The 23873-nt window shown below is 48.4% G+C and overlaps 9 protein-coding genes across 9 annotated transcripts; 4 read left to right on the plus strand and 5 right to left on the minus strand.

Annotated features, from left to right (window-relative positions):
* Positions 1–282: 282 nt before the first annotated feature.
* N7466_011329 (uncharacterized protein) lies at positions 283–4227 on the minus strand (the record flags this gene model as incomplete). Its single annotated transcript, XM_057170718.1, has 2 exons — positions 283–1234; positions 1460–4227. 2 exons carry the CDS (start codon positions 4225–4227, stop codon positions 283–285), a joined length of 3720 nt encoding a protein of 1239 aa, XP_057015439.1.
* Positions 4228–7309: 3082 nt separating this feature from the next.
* On the plus strand, positions 7310–7989 carry N7466_011330 (putative NADH-ubiquinone oxidoreductase 178 kDa subunit; the record flags this gene model as incomplete). The annotated part of the gene is made up of 3 exons (XM_057170719.1): positions 7310–7423; positions 7529–7764; positions 7830–7989. 3 exons carry the CDS (start codon positions 7310–7312, stop codon positions 7987–7989), a joined length of 510 nt encoding a protein of 169 aa, XP_057015440.1.
* Positions 7990–8217: 228 nt separating this feature from the next.
* On the minus strand, positions 8218–9449 carry N7466_011331 (protein-histidine N-methyltransferase; the record flags this gene model as incomplete). The annotated part of the gene is made up of 3 exons (XM_057170720.1): positions 8218–8877; positions 8936–9232; positions 9303–9449. The coding sequence occupies 3 exons, from the start codon at positions 9447–9449 to the stop codon at positions 8218–8220; spliced, it is 1104 nt and encodes a 367-aa protein (XP_057015441.1).
* A 368-nt stretch (positions 9450–9817) lies between these two features.
* N7466_011332 (fatty acid synthase subunit alpha) lies at positions 9818–10426 on the plus strand (the record flags this gene model as incomplete). The annotated part of the gene is given in 3 exon segments (XM_057170721.1): positions 9818–10001; positions 10045–10187; positions 10202–10426. The coding sequence occupies 3 exon segments, from the start codon at positions 9818–9820 to the stop codon at positions 10424–10426; spliced, it is 552 nt and encodes a 183-aa protein (XP_057015442.1).
* A 757-nt stretch (positions 10427–11183) lies between these two features.
* On the plus strand, positions 11184–12032 carry N7466_011333 (uncharacterized protein; the record flags this gene model as incomplete). The annotated part of the gene is made up of 1 exon (XM_057170722.1): positions 11184–12032. The coding sequence occupies one exon, from the start codon at positions 11184–11186 to the stop codon at positions 12030–12032; it is 849 nt and encodes a 282-aa protein (XP_057015443.1).
* A 461-nt stretch (positions 12033–12493) lies between these two features.
* Positions 12494–13869, minus strand: N7466_011334 (cystathionine gamma-lyase CYS3; the record flags this gene model as incomplete). The annotated part of the gene is made up of 4 exons (XM_057170723.1): positions 12494–13057; positions 13114–13561; positions 13622–13707; positions 13765–13869. 4 exons carry the CDS (start codon positions 13867–13869, stop codon positions 12494–12496), a joined length of 1203 nt encoding a protein of 400 aa, XP_057015444.1.
* Positions 13870–14719: 850 nt separating this feature from the next.
* N7466_011335 (DNA-directed RNA polymerase III subunit RPC25) lies at positions 14720–15620 on the minus strand (the record flags this gene model as incomplete). The annotated part of the gene is made up of 7 exons (XM_057170724.1): positions 14720–14764; positions 14817–14991; positions 15044–15107; positions 15164–15250; positions 15308–15404; positions 15460–15558; positions 15609–15620. 7 exons carry the CDS (start codon positions 15618–15620, stop codon positions 14720–14722), a joined length of 579 nt encoding a protein of 192 aa, XP_057015445.1.
* A 352-nt stretch (positions 15621–15972) lies between these two features.
* N7466_011336 (CCCH zinc finger protein) lies at positions 15973–17997 on the plus strand (the record flags this gene model as incomplete). Its single annotated transcript, XM_057170725.1, has 2 exons — positions 15973–17796; positions 17884–17997. 2 exons carry the CDS (start codon positions 15973–15975, stop codon positions 17995–17997), a joined length of 1938 nt encoding a protein of 645 aa, XP_057015446.1.
* A 796-nt stretch (positions 17998–18793) lies between these two features.
* N7466_011337 (putative class V chitinase) lies at positions 18794–22762 on the minus strand (the record flags this gene model as incomplete). Its single annotated transcript, XM_057170726.1, has 3 exons — positions 18794–19792; positions 19846–20576; positions 20644–22762. 3 exons carry the CDS (start codon positions 22760–22762, stop codon positions 18794–18796), a joined length of 3849 nt encoding a protein of 1282 aa, XP_057015447.1.
* Between the last annotated feature and the right edge of the window lie 1111 nt (positions 22763–23873).

Here is a 23873-nt window from a genome sequence, read left to right on the forward strand (position 1 = left end):
ACTTGTGGTAAATTCAATGCTCAATCACATGCATATATCACGTCCTATACAACTTCACGCTAACATTCAAAAACTTGGAAACATCTCAAATCTCATGGACCAAACAAAATATCATCGCACCAGTACATGCTATCGAGCCCATATCGCTAGAACAAACACCTCAGATCATACATCACACGGCTAAGATCGACATAAAAAAAAGACAAATAAGAAAGGGGAAAACGAGCGTAGAATCAGTTGACCTGAAAAAAGAGAAAAGGTACAAAAAGATAACAGCATCAACTAATTTGGAAACTGACCCTTAGGTGTCGGGCTAGTCGGCGCCGACTGAACCGTCAGAGTCGCCAACCTCTCGATCCCTTTGAAAGCCAGATTCTCACGAGAGCCCTTCGGAGTCTTAGGCGGCGAATACTGCTCATCGGCAACCAAAGTGTCAGTCGACTTCTTCGCCAATTCCTGCAGACGGGCCATGACGACTGGAGAGTCCGAATAAAGAAGAACACCGTGGGAGTAGATGCACGGATTAGCCCGCTCGCCACTCGCAAAGTCTTCGTGAGCAGCCTCTCGTAAGACACTGGGGAATGTGCGGAGAACAACATGGCGGGCAGGATCTCCCTTAGCACCCGTACTGGATTCGTTGGGGACGCCGTACTCATCCCATCCGTCATTGGAGACGCTCTCGGAATCAGTGGCGGGGAATGATGCAAGAACAAGCTCCCGCTCGACGCGAGCGTGGCGCCAGGTTTCGGCGGCCAGCTTTACGATCTTGCGAACGCCGGTAAGAAGGGTGTCCAGGTGTTTAGGGTCAGCAAAGTGCTTGATGTGGTCGATGATTTCGTCTACAATCACTGCCGCAGCCACGTTGATGGATTGCTTGGCGTCGGAGGTGGTGTAAGCTGCTTTGAGGGTTTGCTGGCGCCAGAAGGCCTCGCGGCGGACAGACTTTCGACGGATGTCCATGGATAACATTTGGAAGAAAGTGTCGGCTTTGTCGTATCGGCGACCCAAAGTGAAGAGGAAGGGCTGGAAGACCCGGTATGTGATGGTCTTGGATACGACATGCTCGACGTATGCACAACGGAGCTCACGAGAGGCCGGGGTGTTGTCGAGGAAGGATGGAAGCTCGGATGGAATCTTCGAGAGGATATCCTTGGGCGGGTCGATGGGAAGGTAAGAAAAGTGTTCTTTGGACAGTTCGTGAATCAGTTGCGAGAGCTGAGCAAAACAGTCCTGACTAGAAGATCAAAAAAGCTTATTAGAATCCAGTACATTTTATGACGTTATCAAAAATGAGATTCTATAGAATGAGAAATGAACGAGAGTGAGAGGATAAGGTCGATCTCAGTGTATAAACAAAAGAGAGGAAAGGAGAGACATGAACATAGTAGTCATAAAAATGAACGTAATCATCATGGAAACAGCAAGGCAATCAGAAGAGTCGAAGACTAGGCTCACTTACAAGAACTCATCGCCCTTGGTGGTCTTGAGATCGGTCGCTTCACCTAGGCTGTGTAGTGTCTTTCTCAGCCGGTCGCAGTCATCACCGAGATGGTCGATTGTGGTTCGCATCCCATCAACAGCCCGCTGAAGCTGCTGTTCCTTGATGAGGCAATCTCCCTCTAGTCTCTCCTTCTCTCGCTCCGAGCTTTGCAGGTCGCTGTCCTTCTCCGAGAGCAACTTCTCCAACTCAACACGCTCCTCGGACCAGGACTGTTCTTTGGCGTTAAGATGCGCCTCAATGGCAGCAATCTTATCATCAAATTCCTTGGCGGCCGCAGCTACTTGTTGCTCGTGATTGTTGTGCAAGGAGTCCAGTTCGCCAGCATGTCCTTGCTTGAGAGCTTCTAGTTCATCGGCGCTCTTTGCTCGGACTTCAGCCAACTCGTTCTCCTTTGCCTCCAACTGACTCTCTTTGACTGCCAGCTCGGTCAGCTTGATAGCCACCTCTTCGCGCACAGAAGTGAGTTCACCAAGCTGGGCTTGTAGCTCGTTTTCCTTGGACTCGAGCTCAGAGACCTTGGCAGCCAAATCAAAATTGGAGGCTTCAAGATCATTTCGGTGAGCCTCGAGAGACTCATTCAACTGTCCCTTCTCGGCCTCCCACTCCCCCTTGCGGGTCTCGTGTTGATCAAGCAATTCTTTCTCACGGGCCTCCAAGGTCTCGTTGGCGGCTTTCTCATCCTCGCTCTTAATCTCCTCAAAGAGCTCGGTCAAGTCCTGCTTCTGAGTTGTAAGCGCATTCGCATGCTCCTCCTCTTGTTCCTTCTTCTCCTTCGCATGTGCATCCTGGTTCTCTTGAATGGTCCTGTTGAGTTTATCAACCTCATCCTCAAGTTCAACCTTGGACTGCGAGAGTTCTTCGTTCGACTTCTGGTGAATAGCCAGACCTTCCTCGAGATCTTTCTGCTTTTCTTGAAGGTTGCCCAGCTCCATCCGTAATTCGTTGATGATGTTCTTCAGCTTGGCACCCTCCTCGGCGCTTTCAGTGGCAGTCTTCTTCATTTGTGACTGTAGCGCCTCAATATAGAAGTCTTTGTGTAGCAAATCCTGCTCGTGTTGATTTCCAATCTGCTTCATCTCCGCCTCTCGGCTCGAGAGTTTGCTGTGCGTACTCTTGAACCCATGGAGAAGGCGGTTGATATCAGGAAGTGCAGATTGAATTCGGTGAAGAAGCTCTGCATGCTCGGCATCGCTATCTGGTGGGGATGGGCCACCATTATCAGTAGGTCTGGCATTGCCTAGGCCAAGTTCGCGGATCGCCTGGAATGATGCTGCATACGGCGAAGGGTCGGTGTCACTGTAGGTTCGCTGCATAGAGTGGCCATCTGGGGGGTAGTGAGGATAGGGTGCGTGAGTGTATGGAGAAACAACGCTTGCTGTACTCATGACTGGAGAGTGAACAGCGGTTGAGTAACTTTGGCTATGAGCGATTGATGGTGCCCTCGAGGCCCTTGAGTGTGATGACCGAGCTACAGGGGCAGACGGGGCAAGAGGTGGGGGTGGAGGAGTTGCGGTTGGCGACATGGCAGGAGGCATATAAGGGTAATGTGAGCGAGCCAGAGGGCTGCTAACTTTGGGCACCGGTGAGGCGTAAGGTGAGGCGTAGGGGGAACCGTAGGGTGATGCGTACGGCGAGGCGTAAGGGGATTGAGGTGCGTATTGTGGAACGTAGGGAACCAAGGCCGGTGATCCAGAATATCCAGAATAATAGTAGTTATTATCTGGTGGAGGGCTTGACATAAACCGTGCCTCGGTGAGAGAAGGCGATGGCAGAGGTATTTGGGTCGGCACGGGGGAGAATGGAGTAAATGAAGCAGCAGATGGATTTGGAGTGGATGCAGTTGGCGGTCTCGCCTCAAGCTCCTGACTCTCAACGGGAATGGTACTCTCTTCTTTGGGTAGAGGTTCCTCCTCGGCCGCAATGATAGGCTCGTGAGATTCTTCAGCGTTGGATACAGGTGTTTCGGTTTCGGGCGTATCGTTATTTACACCAAGTTGTTGATCTGGGTTAGATTCCAGGGGCTGTGTGGGAATGCCGGTGTGTTCAAGCTCCGCATGGCCAAGTGCCTCTTCCTGTGGTGGCGGCGATGGAGGCAGTGGGGTTTCTTCTGGGGCTGGTTCGTCTAGATAGTCCAATGCGGATGGTTGTTCAAAGTGTTCGACTTGCTCGGATTGCTCAGGCTTATCAGGTTGTTCCGGCAGCTCAGAATTTACAGCTGGGTCGTCCAAATATGCCAATGCCGATGCTCTTTCAATATCCTCAAGTTGCTGGGTTTGCTCGGGGAGCTCAGACTGTACAGCTGGTTCGTCTAAATAATCCAGCGCCGAGGGCCGCTCAAGATGTTCAAGTTGCTCGGGTTGTTCAGACTGTGGAGCTGGTTCGTCCAAATAATCAAGCGCCGAAGGCCGTTCGAGATGTTCAAGTTGCTCGGGTTGTTCAGACTGTGGAGCTGGTTCGTCTAAATAATCAAGCGCCGAAGGCCGTTCGTGATGTTCAAGTTGCTCAGGTTGCTCAGACTGTGCAGCTGGTTCAAGTGCTGCTTCCGGTACTGTGTCGACGACAGGTTCTTGATCTTGCACCACTAGCTCTGGGCTACCAGGCATAGGGGATTCAGTCGTCGTCTGATCATCTGTGGCTTCTGGGCTCTTGGTCTTCTTATTCTTCTGCTTGGTAGCAGCTTTGCTGCTCTTGTCTTTGGCTTTCGCCTTCTTGCCACCAGCTCCCATTGTGGTAGAGTGATGGGCGCCCAAGGTGCTTTTTTGGAGATGGGCAGATTAGACGTGTTTCCAATAGGAAATCTGTTTTAAAGACAAAAATAATAAGAGATAATGAGTATAAGTCCAAGTCCAAGTCGGGCGATTCATGGGGCTGTCTGGACTGTACATTTGCAAGGTGCTGTGTCCTCTAAGATATAGCTCAAAAAGTCGGCACACAGAAGGGGACTAAAACTGGGGCCCAGAGTGCGGTGTGTGTGATGGGTCAAGGCGTGTTAGATGAGAATCGGGCAGAGAATCGATAGCACACGACACGATAAGTGGGCACAAATGAGTGCGATACACGAAGTCAACGCTGCCCGTTCCAGCACGTAGACGATTCGGGTAAGTCCAGATCACAATTTCCAATGATGAAGGGAGTAAAATAAACCTGCTAGGATGGACCCAGGAAATTCCCACAGTGAAACGAAAGTCGATTGGATTAATGAGAGAAGACTATAGCACACAAAAATTAAAAGAGAAAAAGAAAATCAACCAGGAATACAAAGCGCTCAATGGTCAGGCCTCATGGCGGACCGAACCTTAGTGGGTATATTGGTACCCATCCCAAGTCCGACCGGGTTGACAAAGTAGTCGCAACGCTGATCGGCGCATCCACAATACGAAACGCACAGCGAGGATTCGATTTTGAACCGAAGCGAGACCCAATTGTAGTGCGCCATGGCAATTGGGCATCAATGGGGGTTCGGGCGTGGATTGAACAGAGCGTAGTGGGGACCCTTTTTCCCCATAAAGCTGACATGTTCAATTTCTAGCCAGACGCTGCATTTTTGTTAGGTATAGTTTAGGTGATACTAGACCAAATAAGGGGAAGCTATAGGGGGATTCAGTATTCAGAGATCCACTCCATGTATACGGTGTATGCTGGAGGGGGCTGGGGTTGAGAAGGAAAATAATGAGGCATCCAGTCGGACAACAGCCACACAACCCCGGCAGAATGTAGACGCTCCCCGGCCCTCATGTTCTTGCATCAGCTGCACGCACTCCACAGTTTCAGTGGTATGATTATAGTAACAGAGGAAAGAACCGGGGAGTGTTCAATTTTCCTAGGAAGTTGTTAGTTGGGTAACTTGGGTTGGAGTGTAACTAATGTGGTTAGACCTTGCTGATTCAGTCTCGGACCGGAATCGCATCTCGTTCCGATTCGGATTTTTCAGGCATCGGTCCGGCTTACATAAGTCCCATGGGATGATTTCATGAAGTATGGAAGAAATGCTATAAGCTTCCGGTAGAAGAATGGGATAGAAACAATCACCTCGATAAACAGTGAATCATCTTGGAAGCCTTAAATAGAATGGATGGTCTGATTCTTATGGGGTTCTCTTCTGCTTGGATCCATACAATTGATGTCACCTCTGGAGTCTGGATGCATTCATGAGTAGAACTAGTTACTAGTCATTAGTATCAAACTGTTGCGCCTCAAAATGGGCAAGTTAGACAAAGTGACTGAATCCAAACACATTGATGACAATCATTCCAGATGTCCGAAAGTGCCAACTGCACCGGAAAGCACTCCCGTCAAAATGATGATTAGCGTGCAGCTGTAGGTCTTGAAGTCTATTTTGTATTTGCGTTATTTGAACACGAATTAAATATTATATGTGAATATATGAACTATGCGCGGTATTTGAGGCAACGCAAAACGCGAAATGAAAAAGGACATCTGGAGCACTTGAGAGAAGAAAGGCACGAGACGAATCATCACGACAAGCACCTCCATGAAGTGATCCTGAGATAATATATTGCAACTTTGAACATTGAAAGTTGTGAAATGACCAAGCACACTGCACATATAGCAACATTCCCTCTGGACATTCAAATCGAGTATGAACCATTTCCTCAAACATTTGAAGGGTCGATCGAGTCAAAATCAGCTGGGATGTGGACGTTATCATACATAGAGTATTGGACTCAGGATAGGGCAAAATTCACGGTTCAATGTCAACTTGATGTAATTGCTGAATTGTTCGCCGACCTGGATATGTATGCCGTTTAAATGTTGTTGAGGACAGCCATCTATATCGGTCACAGTGACATATACAGCTACCCTAGTAGACTCGGGACCCATGGTGGCTGAGAAGACATCTGGAGGAAGTAAAAATGTCTTGCGAGACGAAAAGCGTGGTCAATGACGGTTAATTAGATCCTCGAGCGTGGAGGTTTCTCGGTTAACTGATAAAGATCCCACCATCCTATTTTAGGTTTGGTCTGACGTAATCACAAGATTTGCGTCTTTGAGACTTTGAATTTTTTGACCTATTGGTTCCCTGACGTGTTGGTTTTCTATCGTGGTAATCGATGTTTAACTGTTGTTGTTGGTTTGATGGGGCGGGGCATAGGAGCGAGGTAATCATCTGCAGAGAAAAGTGGCCCTTTTCATCTGCGCATCTCGGCCAATCATCTTAGCCAAACGTTCCAAACACTTATTAGGAGGCCCTTCATCAGACGAAACGAAAGGGTCTCTTCAGAAAAGGGATCTGTGCACGATATGTGGCATCGCTGAAGGCTTTCGAGCACCGCTGGGCCAGAAATCCTTAGACCTTCCGTCATACTATATTAGACTTCTAAGATAATGATATCCTTGATGTTTTGAAGGTATCTTTTCCTTTCTTTGTTTTATAAAAAAAATTCTTAGATGAGATAGAGTCTACTATTTAAAAATAGATACTAAAATATATTTAAAAAGACTATTATTTGGTCCTCTTTGAACTTTCTATACGTGATTCGTGAATAACAAGAATGGGGCTTTATGCAAAAAAAACAAACAGCACTTGAGACTAACTGGGAGTTATGAAATCGGATGAGCAACAAAGAAAACGAATGGGATTTTACTCGGACGAACCTCGAATCAATAGTTAGTCACGAATTGGCAGGTCTACGGAGTAATTGTGGTGATCTCACTCTAAAGTAAGGCATGGCACTAGTCCCAATATAGGAACTGTCACATGACTTCCACTTCTGTTCGCAACTTCATCCTATCACCGGTGCCGAAAGGGTCATCACCAACCGACTCTTGTCAATTGTCCTCATAGCCATGTTCGCCGCCAGACGCTGTGCCGCCTCATCGCGGCAGCTGCTGCGCTCCCAGCCGCCTCGCCGCTTCGGCTCCTCCCACGCCCACGCTGAGCCCGTGAACGAAAGCTTCGGCGTAAGCTTCTCCAACCCCCGCCAGCCCCGACCCTTGGATCCGACGAGATACCGGGACCTCCAATTGCACGGGAATCTTTACTAACCTGCTTGATGCACTAAATAGCCCAGCTTCTACGTCACCATTGGCAGCTTCGCCTCTGCGTTCCTCATCTACCACGTCAGCAAGTCGACCGACTCCGAGAACTGGATCTCCGGCCTGATCACCAAGTACACTCCCTCCGCTGAGGTTGCTGAGCAGCGCAATGCCATTCACACTGCCATGCTTGAGAAGGCTGCCGAGGATCGCCACCTGCTCCAGAGTCAAGGACCTCGTGAGGCCTATGAGTTGATGCAGCCTGAGTATGTGAAACGAATGTTCCTTGCCGTGTGGCATTGGTATTAATTTTTACTCTTTTTTTTTCTAGCATGATGAACACCGGTTCGCCCTGGAACGTCTCCCCTGGTTCCCAGGCGGATTTGAGCAAGGTTGTGGCCCACTACGAGCAGCGTAACAAGGAGATTGACGCGTCTCGGATTGCACGGATGCAGGGTCGCGAGATCTCCATCCACGAAGAGGCTATCTAAGCGCCTGTATCGTTTTTCATATTTCTGATGGATGGCAGGTTGTAAACAATCTGCGCGATTGGGGAGGAGGCAAAACATGTACATATATGTTGGGACTGGGAAGTCTCAACCAGCACCTGATCATTTGAATTCCATTTATTCGCGGTTTCAAGACTCTAAAAACGTAACATGGAATTGGTATATTTTTAACTGCCGACTATTTGTTGTTTTATGGTTGTTTTATGCATTTTAATTGGCGGATGTGACCTCTAAAATCACTCTGCCGACACCTTCCGACTCAATATTGACCTTCTGTTCAACTTGTAGTTCGCTTGCGGAGACCTCATTGAGAACCGCCAGGAACTCATCCACTCCACCTCCAACTCCGAAATAAACCTTCTTGGCTGCGATCATGGCACGGCTCTTCACAGACACCGTAGTCGAGCGACGCAACAATTCAAGAAGAGTCTCGGAGAAAGGCTTCAAGGACGCCGGTGAGTAGATGGTCTCACTTGCAAGCAGCAATGTCTTGAAGTCATCTGTTTCACAGGCTGAGAACACAAGATCAACAAACTCAGGAGACCAAGCACCGGATACGAAGTTGAGAACGACTCCACGCCGCGTGAGATCATTCTTGAATGCTTCGACCAGTTCAGGTGTGATGTCGAGTTCCTCTTCTGGTTGCACTGGGGCAGGTTCTTGGTCTTCCACCACCGTGTTGGATTGCTGGCGAATGTGGTTCCAAGTCAACAGAAGATTTGGCAGCGTGACAAGTCGGAGTACAGAATCATTGTAGTCCGCACAGGTGAATATGACCTTTCGTTGCGGTACAGCTCCCTCCAAAGGTTCAGTCTTGTTCAGAAGATGAGCGAACAGAGTCAATGTTGGTACCGCTGTGCCTGAGCCGAGCTATTTGATACGTTAGTCCATGGGTATCTCAATTTGAAAATTGGATCTTGATACGAACCTCGATAATATGAGCGTTTGTCTGTGAATCGTCCAGTGACTCAATGATTGTGTGTTCATTGGTAACAAACTTTGCAAGGTCCAAGGAACATTCCCAAGTCTTAAAGCCACCCTCATAGAAATTAGGCTTAAGATCACCTTCTTCTAGGCCGGCGATTAGCTCTTCATTCTCATGGTCCGCAGTATCTTCGGCCATCAGTTGCGTGCGAATGTCGATGATTTCGCGGCGCGCAATGACAATTGGTGTGCCATTGATTGGAAGCTGATTATAGAATATTTGAGATGGCAGAATTGACAGCTATAAAAGATTAGATTGGAATCTGCTTGGTAAAAAGAAAAAAAATTGTTGTATATGTTCAAAAACTCACCCACTCGTCCAGACTATGTTTGCAGGGTTTGACTAGCTCAGGGAGCGAGCCAGAGGTATTTGTCGGAACAAAAGCATCTTGGGTATCATTGATATCAGAATCATCAATATCGATGTCATCTCCCGCGAAGCCAAAACTGAATGCCATGGTGTAGAAGTGTTGATAGGTGATGTGAGTCAACCGGGCCTTTTTGAGTGGATCTGTTTTCGATTGAAATCTGACTTTATTTGGAGTAGATTGCTCTGACTCTCAAGGACAGGTGAATTAACACTTGAGAGACTCGTAGAATTTCAACGTTCTTTTTAACATTGAATCGATTTCATCTCCAAAAATTGCAATTCTGTGGCCGTTGATGACTAAGTGGAGCCCCGCCACCCGATTCCGTGAAGAGAACCCTGGGAAGTTGGAACTATACTAAGCCCTGGGGAAGCTACTACTAGTAAGTACTACTAAGCACTACAATTGATCGAGATGAAACCTTAGAAGTTCCATGGATTGAAAATGTTTTTTTAATAATGACAATTCGATGTCCCATTCACCACCGAACTCGAGATCGGGACGACGACGACCACCGAGTTAGGGAGCAGAGTCAGCATCGAGATGACCGTCAGAATCGAGGTGACCGTCATGATGGCCAGCGTTCTTATCACGACTCCCGGGACAGGGGCAAGGGACGTTACAATCCGGATGATTCGAGCGGTATGTGTTCATGGATCATGGTGGTTTCGCTATTGTATGGTAGTACCTAGCGACTCGCGTATGCGGATTCCGATGAAGGCCGGCTGGGATGAAGATTCGTGGCCTACAAAATATTACGCTTTGTCAGCGAAAGCCAAGCGTCTCGTCGACCAGAAGTTTGATGAACTAACCGAGCAGGGGCGCCTCGTTAGTTCCGATAGGCTCTCCCCGACGGGCAGGCAACGAGCGAGGCAGCTCAAGTCCAAGCGGCTTATAACAAGATGTCCGCGAGTCTTCGACAGCACCTAGAGCCTCCTACCGGGAAGACAACAGTTGCGGAGTTTGCAGCTCAAGTGAACGTGCGTAAGAACCAATGGTTCGAATTATACAAGCGCCGTTCGTCGCGTGTAAGTGATTCCAAGCAGCGAGAGGCTTCCAGCACTTGAGGGCTTGAGTATTTTGTGAATTCTCAGCTCCCCACTATTCCGGACTCCGGAGTCATACCTCAAGCCTCAAGAGTCAAGAGTACATACCACCTACTTCGACCACTCCTTCACTCCTTCTATACGATCACCTACTAGTAGGTAGCCTTGAGTTGATTGGAACAAGTGCAATATGCCTGCAGGCTACAGATACGCTCAACGATCCTCTCCCCTGAAAACTCCATCTTGCTATTTACCAAGCTCTTCTCAAAATGAAAAAGGAGTTCAATTTCAATTGAACGCCTTCAAGTCATGGCGTAAACAGAAACCAGCCAGGGAGATACTGTCAAGCAAGCCTAGTGCACCGCTAAAGCCGCTTAGAAGGAAACAGAAACCACCTAGGGCGATACTGTCAGGAGAAGTGAACCATGTGACTAGAATAGGTCACATGGTCTGTTCCTGGACTAACGTCTGAGTACAGCGCGTGTTTGTTAGTAGTCAGTCTGGATAAGTGAGAGCTTCTCTCTCCTTTCCTTCCTTCCTTCCTTTTCTCCCCATCCCTGCCAGTGAGAAGAATACCACAGTTGCTCTTTCTCCCCCTTTCCTTTTCCCAGGTCTACACTGTGAATCTGTCAGATACTGTCAAGCAAGCCTAGCGCACCGCGGAAGCCGCTTAGAAGGAAGAATACTCTAGAAAAGCGGAACAGAGGCGAAACCCACGTCCAGTGCTTGAGATATCAAAAAAAACGGTGTCGCACCCCCCTTTCAAACACCGAGGCAGATGAAACGTGAACTCAAAGGAGCAGCCGGAGCAGAAGTCCAAATATCCCGACGGGCTATTGTGGAAGAATTGGATAACTTGACAACACGATGGAATGCCTCTGATGAGCATCTTATCCCCACATTCAAAGATATCTTCGCACCCATCCGTACGAATCTTGACAAAATCGCCAAAATGGAGACAAACCCCACCATCTTTCAAGACACTCTTACCCAACTGATCAAAGATACGCCCCCCTTCGAGACGAGACTCTCCCAAGACATTACAACTTCACCTGCTAAGGAGCCACCCGGGGAAACAAAGTCGACCGAAATGGAGTCAAACTGCATTATATTTCAAGACACTACTACCCGGCAGATCAAAGATATGGCCGTCTTGGAGACAAGACTCTCCCAAGGTATTACAACTTCAGCTACTAAGGAGCCACCCGGGGAAACAAAGTCGACCGAAATGGAGTCAAACTACATCATATTTCAAGACACTATTACCCAACTGATCAAAGATATGGCCATCTTGGAGACGAGACTATCCCAAGACATTACAACTTCAGCTGCTAAGGAGTCACCCGAGAAAGCAAGCTCGACCGAGGAGGAGGCGCTTGAGGCCGAAGTGATCGAAGAAGTGATCGAAGGGGAGAAGACGGAAACTCTCACAGAAGCTTGCTGCCGATTGCAACTCGAGCTGGACGCCAAAGTACGTTGCAATGAAGAACTTGCGAGCAAAGTGAAATATCTCGAGGAGCGGGTGGCAGCACTTGAGGCGAATGCGGAAACTACCGCATGGCAATCGGACTCTGATATTTGCTTCTGTGATCGGAACGACGGCTGTTTTAACGTGGGCTGGGAATGAGAGAGTGAGGAATTCGAAGACGTGACTCACTTATTCCTTGATTAGGGAGCTTTTATGCCGGGGCTCCCTTGCCCAAGAGGCTATGGCGATGGAAGAGAATATATAGCTTAGCTGAATGACGGCTGTGTTAACGTGGACTGGGAATCAGAGAGTGAGGAATTCGAAGACGTGACTCACTTATTCCTTGATTAGGGAGCTTTTATGCCGGGGCTCCCTTGCCCAACAGGCTATGGAGATGAAAGAGAATATATAGCTTAGCTGAATGAAAACTGATTTATTTTTTATAAAATCGGTAGCTAGAAACAAATCGTGGAAATGAAAGTGAATATGCCAGGGAAATTTGCTCAATCAATCAATCCTCCTATATGGAGTAGAGGAACAAAAGGGAATCGTCTATTATCTAATTTCGTTATGATGCAAGAATGCAAATCAAGGGCTCAATATGCGATGGGTGAAGGCATTTAAGCCTTAGTACCGACAACAACCAGCTCAAGTGCCTTAAGCACATCAGCCTGGAGGTCCTCAGCGTCTTCGACACCACAGCTCATGCGGACAAGGTCATCGAACACACCAGCGGCCTCACGCTGTTCACGAGGAATACCGGCGTGAGTCATGCTGGAGGGAACCTCGCAAAGACTCTCAACACCACCCAGGCTCTCAGCCAAAGTGAAAATCTTAGTCTGCTGGCAGAAGCTGTGGGCAGCGGCCTGGCCACCCTTGATGCGGAAGCTGAGCATACCACCACCCATACCATCACGGTGCTGCTTGAGAGCAATGGCACGCTGAGCGTGGGAGTCAAGACCGGGGTAGTTCACGGAGATGACGTGGGGGGAAGACTCGAGGGCCTGGGCGACAACGGTGGCGTTCTTGGTGGCCTCACGGGCACGCAGGTGCAGGGTCTTGAGACCACGGTGGGCGAGCCAGCAGTCGAATGGAGAGGGGACAGCACCAATGGCGTTCTGGAGGAAAGTAAGACGCTCCTTGAGGGCGTCGGAGTTGAAAGCGGCAACACCCATCAGCACATCCTGGGATTTGATGTTAGTGAAAGCCAAACAAAGGCGGGGGCTGCAAGAAAACTTACGGAGTGACCGTTGATGTACTTGGTGACGGAGTGGACGACGATATCGGCACCGTGGTCCAATGGGTTCTGGACATAGGGGCTGAGGAAGGTGTTGTCGACGACGACGAGGACGCCGTGACGGTGGGCGATCTCAGATACGGCGCGAATGTTCACCAGGCTGAGGGTGGGGTTGGAGGGGGTCTCGATCCAGATGATCTTGGTCTCGTTGGGTCGGATCAATTTCTCGACCTCCTGCTCAATGGCGGGAGAAAAGGTCACTTCGACACCGTGGGCCGAGGCGACCTTGGTGAAGTAGCGGTGGGTGCCACCGTACACGTCGGAGACCGAGACGATGTGGGACCCGGCAGCCAAGGACTGCAGAATGACCGCAGTGGTTGCGGAACCGGAAGAGAAAGCAAGGGCATAGTTGGCATGTTCAACGGCAGCAATGGCAGCCTCGAAGTTATCACTGTATTTTTATGTTAGTTTGGTTTTGGGGTGACAAATGCGGCTCGGGTTTGCGACTGACCGGTTGGGGTTAGAGCTGCGGGTGTACTCGTAGAGGCCGACGGGGCTGCCGACGCTAGTCTGAGCAAATGTAGTGGAAAGAGAGATCTGAATTATGTTAGCTGATGAACCATTGAATCAATTGGGGAAAGAGAATAAGCATACCGGAGCAATAACAGCGCCAGTCGAAGGGTCGTGAGGAGAACCAGCGTGGACCGCCAGGGTGCCAAAGCGGCGCTCAGTAGTTTGACCGTTCTCGAATGAACCCATTTTTGCAGATATACAAGATGGTAATGAGATGCGAAAGAAAGACAAAAAGCAAATTGACAGAAGGATATCGAGCTTTATCAATGAGATCACCGTTAAGATCAATTACAAAACCTTGATTATCAAGCAGAACGTTCCAGGAACAACCTTGCAGAATTGGTGGGGGGCGATATTTAAATAAAAGAAATGCTTTGTTCGATCTATGGAACCCGAAAAAAAAAAAAAAACTCGAACCCTTTGAATTTCTTACGTTCTGTCAAACGTTCTGGGGCATAGGGCGATCGATCATTGTGATGCGACTGGTCAAGAGACGCTGAAGGATCCACCATTGGGTCACTTTGCCGGATGGAGCCGCGCCATCGCTCCCGGAGAAAAATCCTGAACACGCCGATCCGCCGGAGTGATCGGAGTAATGGTGCAACATATCTCGATATTCCGCCATCTACTACACCGATCAGCAAATAATATCCTCGACTCCGGACACGACACGGATCCCCGGACTAGGAGAAGCTAAAGTTACTCCAGAACTTAATTAGAACAAAACATTTGAAATCCGATAAGAGTAGAAGTCTTCTCCTCGCGAGATTTCGCAAATGAGCGGTGAAATGTCCCGAGAGCAACCTTGAGTCCTGCAGTACATAGTACCGGTACTACCTACAGTCCAGTCCACTTCTAAGGTTGTCTCCGAGGTCAGGCTCAGTTTTCTAAGTAAACCACTCAAGTGCTTTGAAATGCTTTGAAATTTGACCGTTTCATCTATCGGTCGGTAAGGGTATCTGATCTGACTTTTCTAAAAAAATAAAAAAAAAACGAGACGGCGCTCTGCAGAAAATCATCATGCATCAATCTTGGACTACCACCAAGTCACAGGTCCAAGACCTCCCATTTGCATCGAACCCTAAGAATCTGGTTAGCTGAAGATACCTTTCCAAGGACAAGAGGCGACGTACAATGATAGAGTAGGCAGCTTTTCTTTCGGCCACGGTTTGGTCGCTGTCTGGCCCATTGGGAATCTGATCATGCCATTCTTCTGTCTCAATACGGAAACGAACGACTTCTCCTACGTCGAAATACAGAGTGGTGCCATCATCGTTGTCCCAGGTCCAGACTTGATCAGCATAGTCACTATTATTTGTTAGTATGTTGAGTTTCAAGGAAACACAAGGGTGAAACTCACAACTTCGCGCCGGGGAGCAGGAGCTCAGGTGGGATCAAAATATCGTTGAAAAACTCGACACCAACTACTCGAGGTCAGGGAATCATTCCAAGGGAGGGGGCTTGGAGGGTGAATTGTTACTTTTGATGCCGAGTTCAGTGCCACTGGCAATCTTTCCCAGCATAATCTCGCCCTTGAAAGGACGGAAAACAATCATGCGAAATTTGACTAGGATGAGATCAGTGATGAGTGCGGGACGGGGGTCTCACAAGGCTCTGGACTTACCGTTGACATTGACAAGACCAGTTCCATGACCAATCAGGCCATCTGAGGATTCGAGTAGATCATAAAAACTGATGCATAGACCAATTTTTTGAATGACCTGGATGATGTTAGCCAATTTGTGCAGAACAAACGCGTTTTTCAACCTCACGAACCTTATTGGCGTATTTTTCATTAATGTTGTCTTCAATAGCAACGGCACTAAACTTAGAAAAGTCTTGAGGTGCGATCTGAATCAAATCAGAGATGGTGGTCTATCTGCAGTCAGCGAATAGCTCTCTCTGGCGGGTATCTCAGCACATACAAGTATGAACATAGCGACTAGCCTATGTGCAAAGGGTGGGGAACGAAAAAAAGAATAGTGAACAAAAAGCAAGTTTTGGGAAGGAGGTAATAGTAGTTTGTTGCACGATTATCCCAAACTTGGACTCTTGTTGTTCTCTTGTATTCAATTTGAACGCGTTGATGCTCAAGAGAGAAAAAAGCCTGCGGGATCGCACCAATCAGAACCCCGTATGCCCTACTACACGCACGTGATCTGCAGTGTCGGGCATAGCGCTTGAAAACTTCCATGCAGAAGTCGATCCGGCCTCTTTTTTTTAAGACTTGTTTACGACTACCGTTATGATCCTGACCTCCTGCCTTGGACCTGTGTCAGGTTGGGAATCATGAGCTCGCAGGGCTTTTCTTTTCCTCCACCACCTCCTCCCCCGGCGGTCTCGCAGCAACCTTTATCATACCCCTCTGCGCAGTATGGAAATGGTCAGTGGCAGGGACGTGGGGGAAGTGGACGAGGTGGTGGTGGTGGCCGTGGACGAGGCCGTGGCCATGTGAACGCGGGTCGAGCTGCTCACTACTCCTCCGATGCTAATCGGCCTCCATACAATCCTCCGAATCACAGCTCCAACCCAGCAAGCTACGGATATCCACCACATCCCATGACCGTAGTAGCGTCGTACATGCCTGGAACGCCATACCCCCCTCACGTTCAAAACAACTACCAACACCCCCCGAATCCTTCCCCATACCAACCTCCTCAACATTTCTCACAGCCCGCTGGATCGGCACCCTACCAACCGATACCTGGCTTTAACAACGCCAGTCACACACATCCCAATCCTTTCTCTACACAGACTACGCCCTCATACCCACCGGTCCAACCTACGCAACATGCTTCATCCCCAAATACTCCTGTGATCATGGGCTCGACGCACTGGAGTCCCGATCCACCAGCGTATGCAGGTCAGCTTGGGCATGGACATGGACGTGGTGGACACCGGGGTTCTCACCATGGAAATCATGGGCCCAAACCACGACATCACAACAAACGAGATCATGCATCTGCCTTTAATAAACCACAGTCCACGGCGCCCAAAGTCCCAGCCCCGCCTGCAGTCCCAAGTTTCGGAAATCCTTTGCCATGCAAGCCACCTCCTGCAGCAGATGCGACTCGCAAACCACCCAAGAAGCGCAAGAGGAAGCACAATGTACTTGGATTAACCCCCAAAACAGACGAACACGAATCTAGCGAGGAAGAAGAGGATGTGGATGAGGAATCCAAAGCCACCAATCCCGATGCTGGGCCGATGCAGATTACATACAAGGGACGAACATCTACCCTGCAATCCTCCACAGATATCGCTGCATGGATCGCAGAGCGAAAGAAGAAATTCCCTACCCAAGCTCGAATCGAAGAAAAGAAGAAGGCTACCGAGGAGGCGAACGCTGCCCGGGAAGCCGCGCGCCGAGAGAAGGCGCAAGAAAGAGCTAAAGAATTAGAAAAACAAACCCCGGCTGCGTTCAACGCCGGGCGAAAGCTTAATGACGCCCAAGGGGACCCAGCTCTGGAAGAGGCCAAACGGGCCCAGCGCAAAGCTGACAAAATCCGGCGCACCCTAGACCGAGAGCAGAAACGCTTCGCCAAAGCCGAAGCCGAAGCCGAAGCCGCACGACTGAAAGTTGAGGCGCTACAAAGACAGGTGTTGGGTTTAAATCAAGATCAGCCGAATGGCACATCTGCAACATCTGCAACATCTGCAGCCGCACCTGCTGGATCCCCCGTTGGCTTCTCAACCTCATCGAGTGTAGTGGACCCCGTGATGGCTAGTAACACGGACACGCCGGAGGGCCAAACATCTCCATCGGCTACAACTTCTCGAGAAATTACGGTAGCGGCGGATGGTATGGATGCAATGGATCTTGAGTCTGATGGCTCGGACCCCACCGATTGGACCTCTACTAGTGGATCTGACAGCGAGTCGGACTCCGACAGCGATGATGATTCCGCGCCAGAGGCTGTGAGTTCGCGGCGTGTGGGGCCGGAAAAGGTGGCTCCACCACCTCGTGAGGGGAAGAAGCAAACTTGCCGACACTTTGCTCGTACAGGCCAGTGCAACCGTGGCGAGAAATGCAAATTTTCTCATGATACCCCGAAACAAGGACCTAAGAGCAAGCCTATTGACAAAAAGGGGCGCAAGGGACTTTTCCAAGCCGTGAGTATTCATCCATATTTCCCTCTGAAATATATATATTATAACGATACACACTGGCTTTTTCCCATTTACTAATGACCCATATAGTTGGTTGAGCAACAAAAGAGCGAGGAAGACAAGCGGGCAATGGAAATGATCTCCTGGCTTGGGCAGAATGGATTCCTGCAACCGACCTTAACTGCCCCGCAGCCGGAAGCTTAGCGTGTAATAGCCATCGACGCAAGCCCCTCATACTATCATGTTCTCCGTAAAAGAAAAAAAGCGATGTGAAACGATTTATTGTGTAATTTACATCTGCTTTGCCTATTTGGAAACTATTCTCTGACATATATTTGTCTTATACTTTCGTTTACATAGCACTTGAGCGTGAAGTCCTTGGGTTTTGACCTCGGGAGATTGGGATGCGACAATACACCACTAACTACCAGTAGGTACTACTGGCTATACTACGCATGGGATTAAAGTCTCGATATATCCGCTTTGGAGTGCCACCGGTTATTCGTCGGAGCTTGATATCAACAATACTCATATTCGGTATCAGTTGTGGTAGCCAGGTTAGCTCCGCATTATGATTTATGGCCCCCACTGCCCGAGAAAATATCATCACTGGCAGAGACTATCGACGGTTGAAGAAACATGAATGAGATGTGGAGTGTGAAGATACTAGTAACTCTGTTTGATCTATCCCGAAGGGAGAGACGAGAAATAAAGGGGGGCGAGGTGTAAAGGTGCTTCCAAGGTTCTAGCACGCCTCAAGCACCTTTGCTCTCAAGCGCTTCAAACATTTGAATATTCAAACTTTGAAATCAAGAGTCCGAGTCCACTGAATCTCCGTGTCTCATCAAGCACTGGCATCATTTCTCGCACCGTTTTCTACATAAAACGTGGGCGATATTACTATTTGGAAAAGGAAAGGTTCAAGTAGTGATATTTCTATAACTAATTAGCATGCCCGACTCAAGATAAAAACCGCTAGCATTGTTCCACAGCATGAGCATCAAGCCTTTTTACAAGCTTTGATAATGTCCTGTACGATCGCATCATTCGCCCGGAACTCTTTGCTGAAGGAGCTCAGAGTATCCTCGGTCATCGCATTCCGGAAAGCGGCAGCTTTGGTGAAAGTCGTCTTGCTAGCCTTGCCAACAACCGAGGCATCGGCTCCCATGACTAGACCAAGGATGGCGAAGGGAGCTGAAGATGGATTCTTCACAATATCATAGACAGAAAGAGCGGCGTTGCCAGCCTCGCCGACAACATAAGCCGCACGGGCAACGTTCGCCACGCCACCAATCGCATCTACTGCCTCTCCAGCGAACGGAATGATCATAAGAACAATGCTGACAATGTCTAAGATGAAACTGATTTTAGCATCATCATCAGCTTTTTCCTGTTCTTTGCCGATTTTTGTGATGTTCTTCATTTGTTCAGTTGTGTCTGCAATCATGAAAACGGGCATACTGAGCGCGGTAGCGACGTCTTCGTCCGAAGCATCCATGGCCCCGATACGCATCTCTATGAAACTCCCGAGAATGACATCTTGAAGTGTCGTAATGTTAGGTACTGCAGTGTTGATGATGTCCTTGAGATTAGGAACATCGATATCATTGTCCGCAGCCTTTACTGGCCAGTTGTGGTAAGTCACGCCATGGCCAGTGCAAGGTTCGCAGTCTTTATGATAGTTAGGACAAGAAGGACAGGTAAGAGAATTCTCAGGATCTGCGTATGTGTCTTTCCATACAATCCAGTCCTTCTCAATTCCATAGTCGGCTTGAAGGGCTTTATAAAAACCATCTTCATCACGTACTGTATATGTGATACCGACTTCACCTTGTCCTGGTTGTCCTTCTGGGACGTGCATTTCTGTACAGGCCGCATCGCCACTGCCATCGGATGTAGATGACCATTTGCAGTCCATGTAACTTTTTCCATCGCTCCACATAAATAGTGGTAATGAATCATCGACGCCGTTTCTGACCCATTCGGCATAGTATTTGAACTAGAGACACATTAGCTTATGTGAGAAAACATGACGAGGGGTTTGAAACTCACGTATTCATCATAATTGTCAGCTGCACTTTGATAGTTGTCCAAGATGCCAGGAAGAATTTTGATCAAAACCCAAACAACGGCCTGGGCCCGACAGCCTAAATCAATCTTATCAATGTTGTTCCGCAAGTCCTCCAGATTGTCCGGCCAATCGTTAGAAGAACATCCCGTGGGTAGAGCGGGAAGATCAAGGTCCTGAGCTTCATCGGAGTCGGGGTCAACACCCAAGTTCAATTCTTGAAGGTCAATAGCCCAATCAGTGACACCTCCAAAGTTGAGTCCTTTGATCCAATCAATGCGTGCCTCCTTGGTGTCATCGGACATGTATGCCACCCAAGTAGTGATTTCGCCTTTAGTACCGTAAACCATTATGTCTGAAGCGGAATCCTCATCATACCACGTGCGGCCCTTGTAGTTACTAGCACCCGAGTCCACACCCTGCATGATGAGATTAAGCTCGGCGTTTGAGATGTAGCCAGACGTGTTGGTACAAGCTCCAGCCTCGGCAGTGGAAACATCAAAAGCGCCACCGTATTTGCACATGGGACCAGTGCAGGTTGGGTCGACCATACCAAAGCTGCGACCGTAGCTTGAAACTCCAACAAAGATTTTGCTTGCAGGCACACCAGCCTTGGTGATCATCGCAAGAGAGTTTATAGTCTCGGTCTTGTTGACATGCGATCGAAGACAGTCTCCGCTGGGGCAGCCCTCATCTGCGTAGGCATTATTATAATCTATTCAAATTTTTATCGTTAATGAGCTTCATCAACAATGAACCTGGGATGATATGTATAAACTCACCCCATTGGCCATGAAGGTCATAAGTCATGTAGATGAAGTATGAAACATAGTCAGACATTTTAGCGATTGGGAATGTCTTCAGGTACCAATATGAAGCAGGCAGAGCAATTGAAAGGGACTTATCACCAATGGTACTCTTCATCAACTTTAAGAAACCAAGGTAATTGTCGTCGTCACTGTCGGAACCTGCAGGTACGCCAGGGATATCAGTGGCTCCAGGATACTCCCAGTCAAAGTCGATACCGTCTAGTCCATCATATTTCTCGAAGAATGCCTTGATGTTCTTGGCAAACTTCTCACGATTTCCAGACTTGACGACATCACGGTAACGCTGGAAAGTTGAGGCGGATGTTGACTCAGCCCAACCTCCAAACGAAAGAATCTTTTTATAGGATGCATCATTTTTGACGAATTTCTCAAACTGCGCTTCATACTCATCGTCGTCAAAGGAAACATCGAAATCAGCAGTCAATCCAGCAAAAGCGAAGTGCACATGGGTCAAGGATGTATCGCTGATTTCATTGACGTCCATGTTCAGACAGTCGCGCTTGAGGTTGAAGACTTCAAAATAAGCAACATGGTAGAAATTGTCCGGAGCGTCATCATTATTGACGATATCTGTGCCACAGTTGGAGATGCATCCATTCTTGCCGCTTTGAAAGGCCCCTGGGGCTTTTGTCTTGGCGGGTGACTCGGTACAGAATTCATCTGTGGTGCCACAGAAGCCCCAACCTGAGCAACAAGCATTCAGGGGACAAGGGTTGAGCTTAGTAAGATTCCAACCAGTATAATCTCCCGACGGAGCTTTGGTACCAGGCACCTGAGGACCACAAACAGCATTACTCAACGGAGACGGCATGGGAGTATTGCCTTCACTCAAACATATGATTTGATCTGCTTTGAGGTCATTCGTGCCACAGCCAGCCCACCCCCAAGTGTCTTCATTGAAGTCATAGATATCATCTTGTGTAATACCAAAATGAGCCGCGATATCAGCACAGTTGTCGTTCGTCTGGATAGTATAAGTGCCACAAGTGCCATCTGACTGCTTTTTAGGGATGATATCTGGCAGAGATCCTGCTGAGCAGCAAACACGTTGCTTAACTTTCAAATTCTTGCAAAGGTCAGTACCGGTGTTGTACTTGTCGAAATCGTCTCCTGATATACCACAGCGGCTTGCTAATGACGCACAACCGTCTCCTTGGTTGACTTCGATGGTCTTACAATCAGCACGAGGGGCTAGGAACCCTTCGAGCGATGAGGAAATATCCGATCGCTTGCTGACTTCAGAAACACCAAGCATGGTGGTCTTTGATTGGATCGAGTATTGACCGTCCGAGTTAAGGCAGCTGCCCTTGGACCATGTCTGTAAGGCGTGATCGATATCTTCTAGATCATCCAATGAGTTCACAATATAAAAACCAATGGTATTATCTCGCTTCGAGCTCGAGTGGCAGGATTGGATTGTCTGGGATCCAGCTTTAAATTGTTTCTTGAAGTCGAGAAGGTATGATCCAACGGCGCTTTGATAGACATCTGCACCGGCATAAAGCGCAGCCACAGAGTCCCCAGCCTTTGACAGAAGTATGGTAGTGCCACATGAGGCAGCATTGGTCATGTAGGATGCTAGATTCTTGATTGCGGTATTGGAATCCTTGGTAGCCTTGATAGCACCAGCAGGGCCCACCTGAATGGTAACATCTGAGGTTTGCTGGGATGCCCCGCAAGACTTCGATACAACCAATGACTGCTCGACGACTTCTGAATCATTGCTATTGACATTGCTCCATTTCATTTCTTGCAAATTCGAGGTTTGAGATTGTTCGGAGAAAGGCTCAAGGACAGCACAAGAGCGTACAACCAAGTTGGAGCTCGAGTCCCGGTCGATATGGTAGTCAAATAGGATTGGCTGCTCGCAGATGCTCAAATATCTTTCGTCAACAATCCACGTCCAGTTACTCGGATTAGAACCAACAACTGAGCAGGACTCTGGGCAACCTGGAGCAGGCAAGACACCCGAGCTTGCCGGCTTGTTGGGCGAGGCATAGATAAGAGAAGGGAGGGTAATGAAGAAATTCAAAGAGAGGAAAGTAATGAAAGCCCCAATGGCAGTCTTCATCGTGAAAGAATGAAGAAAAAGACTGCCTAGGTAATATGATAGTTGGAAAAGGAAAAGAAACTTGAAAGGACAGCACTTGAGTGGTGATGATGTTAAGAGCTACCCAATATATAGATAAATTGCAAATACTTATACTTCGCTAGTGCATGGCCACTCACAACTTTTGCAGACCACAAACATGAACCGATGTGGGACGGGGCATCCTCGGAGCCCATGAGTTCCCGTGTGTCACACCTTCAATGTTGGGAGGATTTGGTGAAGCTAGTAATAGTTGAATCACAATATTACCACTAAGAAGCGGATTCCACTATGGAGTAGACCCTGCATGCAAGCCTTCCCGAGCATAGATCTAAAAAATCTTATTATGCAGCCTCGCGCTGTATTAATCATTCATTAATCATTCATTATCAGCCTCGGAATGGGTCCGAAAATGGCCCCCAATGCCCATCCCTGGGTGTTTCACGAGTAGCCGGCCCTGTTATCGTCGATCGATCTCCATTGTGTAGTAGATTTTTTTTAGACGATCCAATGAAAAGACAGCGGAGTCTCTAGTGCGCGAATTGCTGACCCTGGTAGCATTGTTTAGACCCTTTCAATGGACCCTTCCCTGGACCCTTCCCTGGACCCTTCCCTGGACCCTTCCCTGGACCCTTCCCTGGACCCTTCCCTGGACCCTTCCCGCGGCCCCAAGCCCCTGAGGCTTTTTTTTCCACTTCATGTACCAGCAGCTAATAATCTTAAAAATTTCCCCACAGGTTATTTTCGTGTTCCCTAGGTTATGGCCCCGAGAGTCTAATGAATCTAAGACATCTGAATCTCATTAGTTCATTCTCTTACATCAAGGCTGCACTTGAAGAAAGTCATTCCCATTTCAATGTTAGGAGAGTATGTACTTCAGTTAATTTCCATACTATGCCTCCCCTCTCTTATCGGGAGTCTCTCTTCTGGTGCTTCGGTAAATGTCATCAATCTGAATTGATACATAAATGATACACTTGAAGAGCTTGACTTTAATTCCAAGTCCAAAGCTGCACGCCGTACATTCAAGCTGGCGAGCCTCGTGGAATGCCAAGAAGAGAAAGACCCAACCCACAGAAATAATTAAGCGCTA

The sequence above is a fragment of the Penicillium verhagenii genome (assembly GCF_028828195.1).
Source record: "Penicillium verhagenii strain IBT 33310 chromosome Unknown utg000013l_segment0_segment0, whole genome shotgun sequence".
NCBI lineage: Eukaryota > Fungi > Ascomycota > Eurotiomycetes > Eurotiales > Aspergillaceae > Penicillium > Penicillium verhagenii.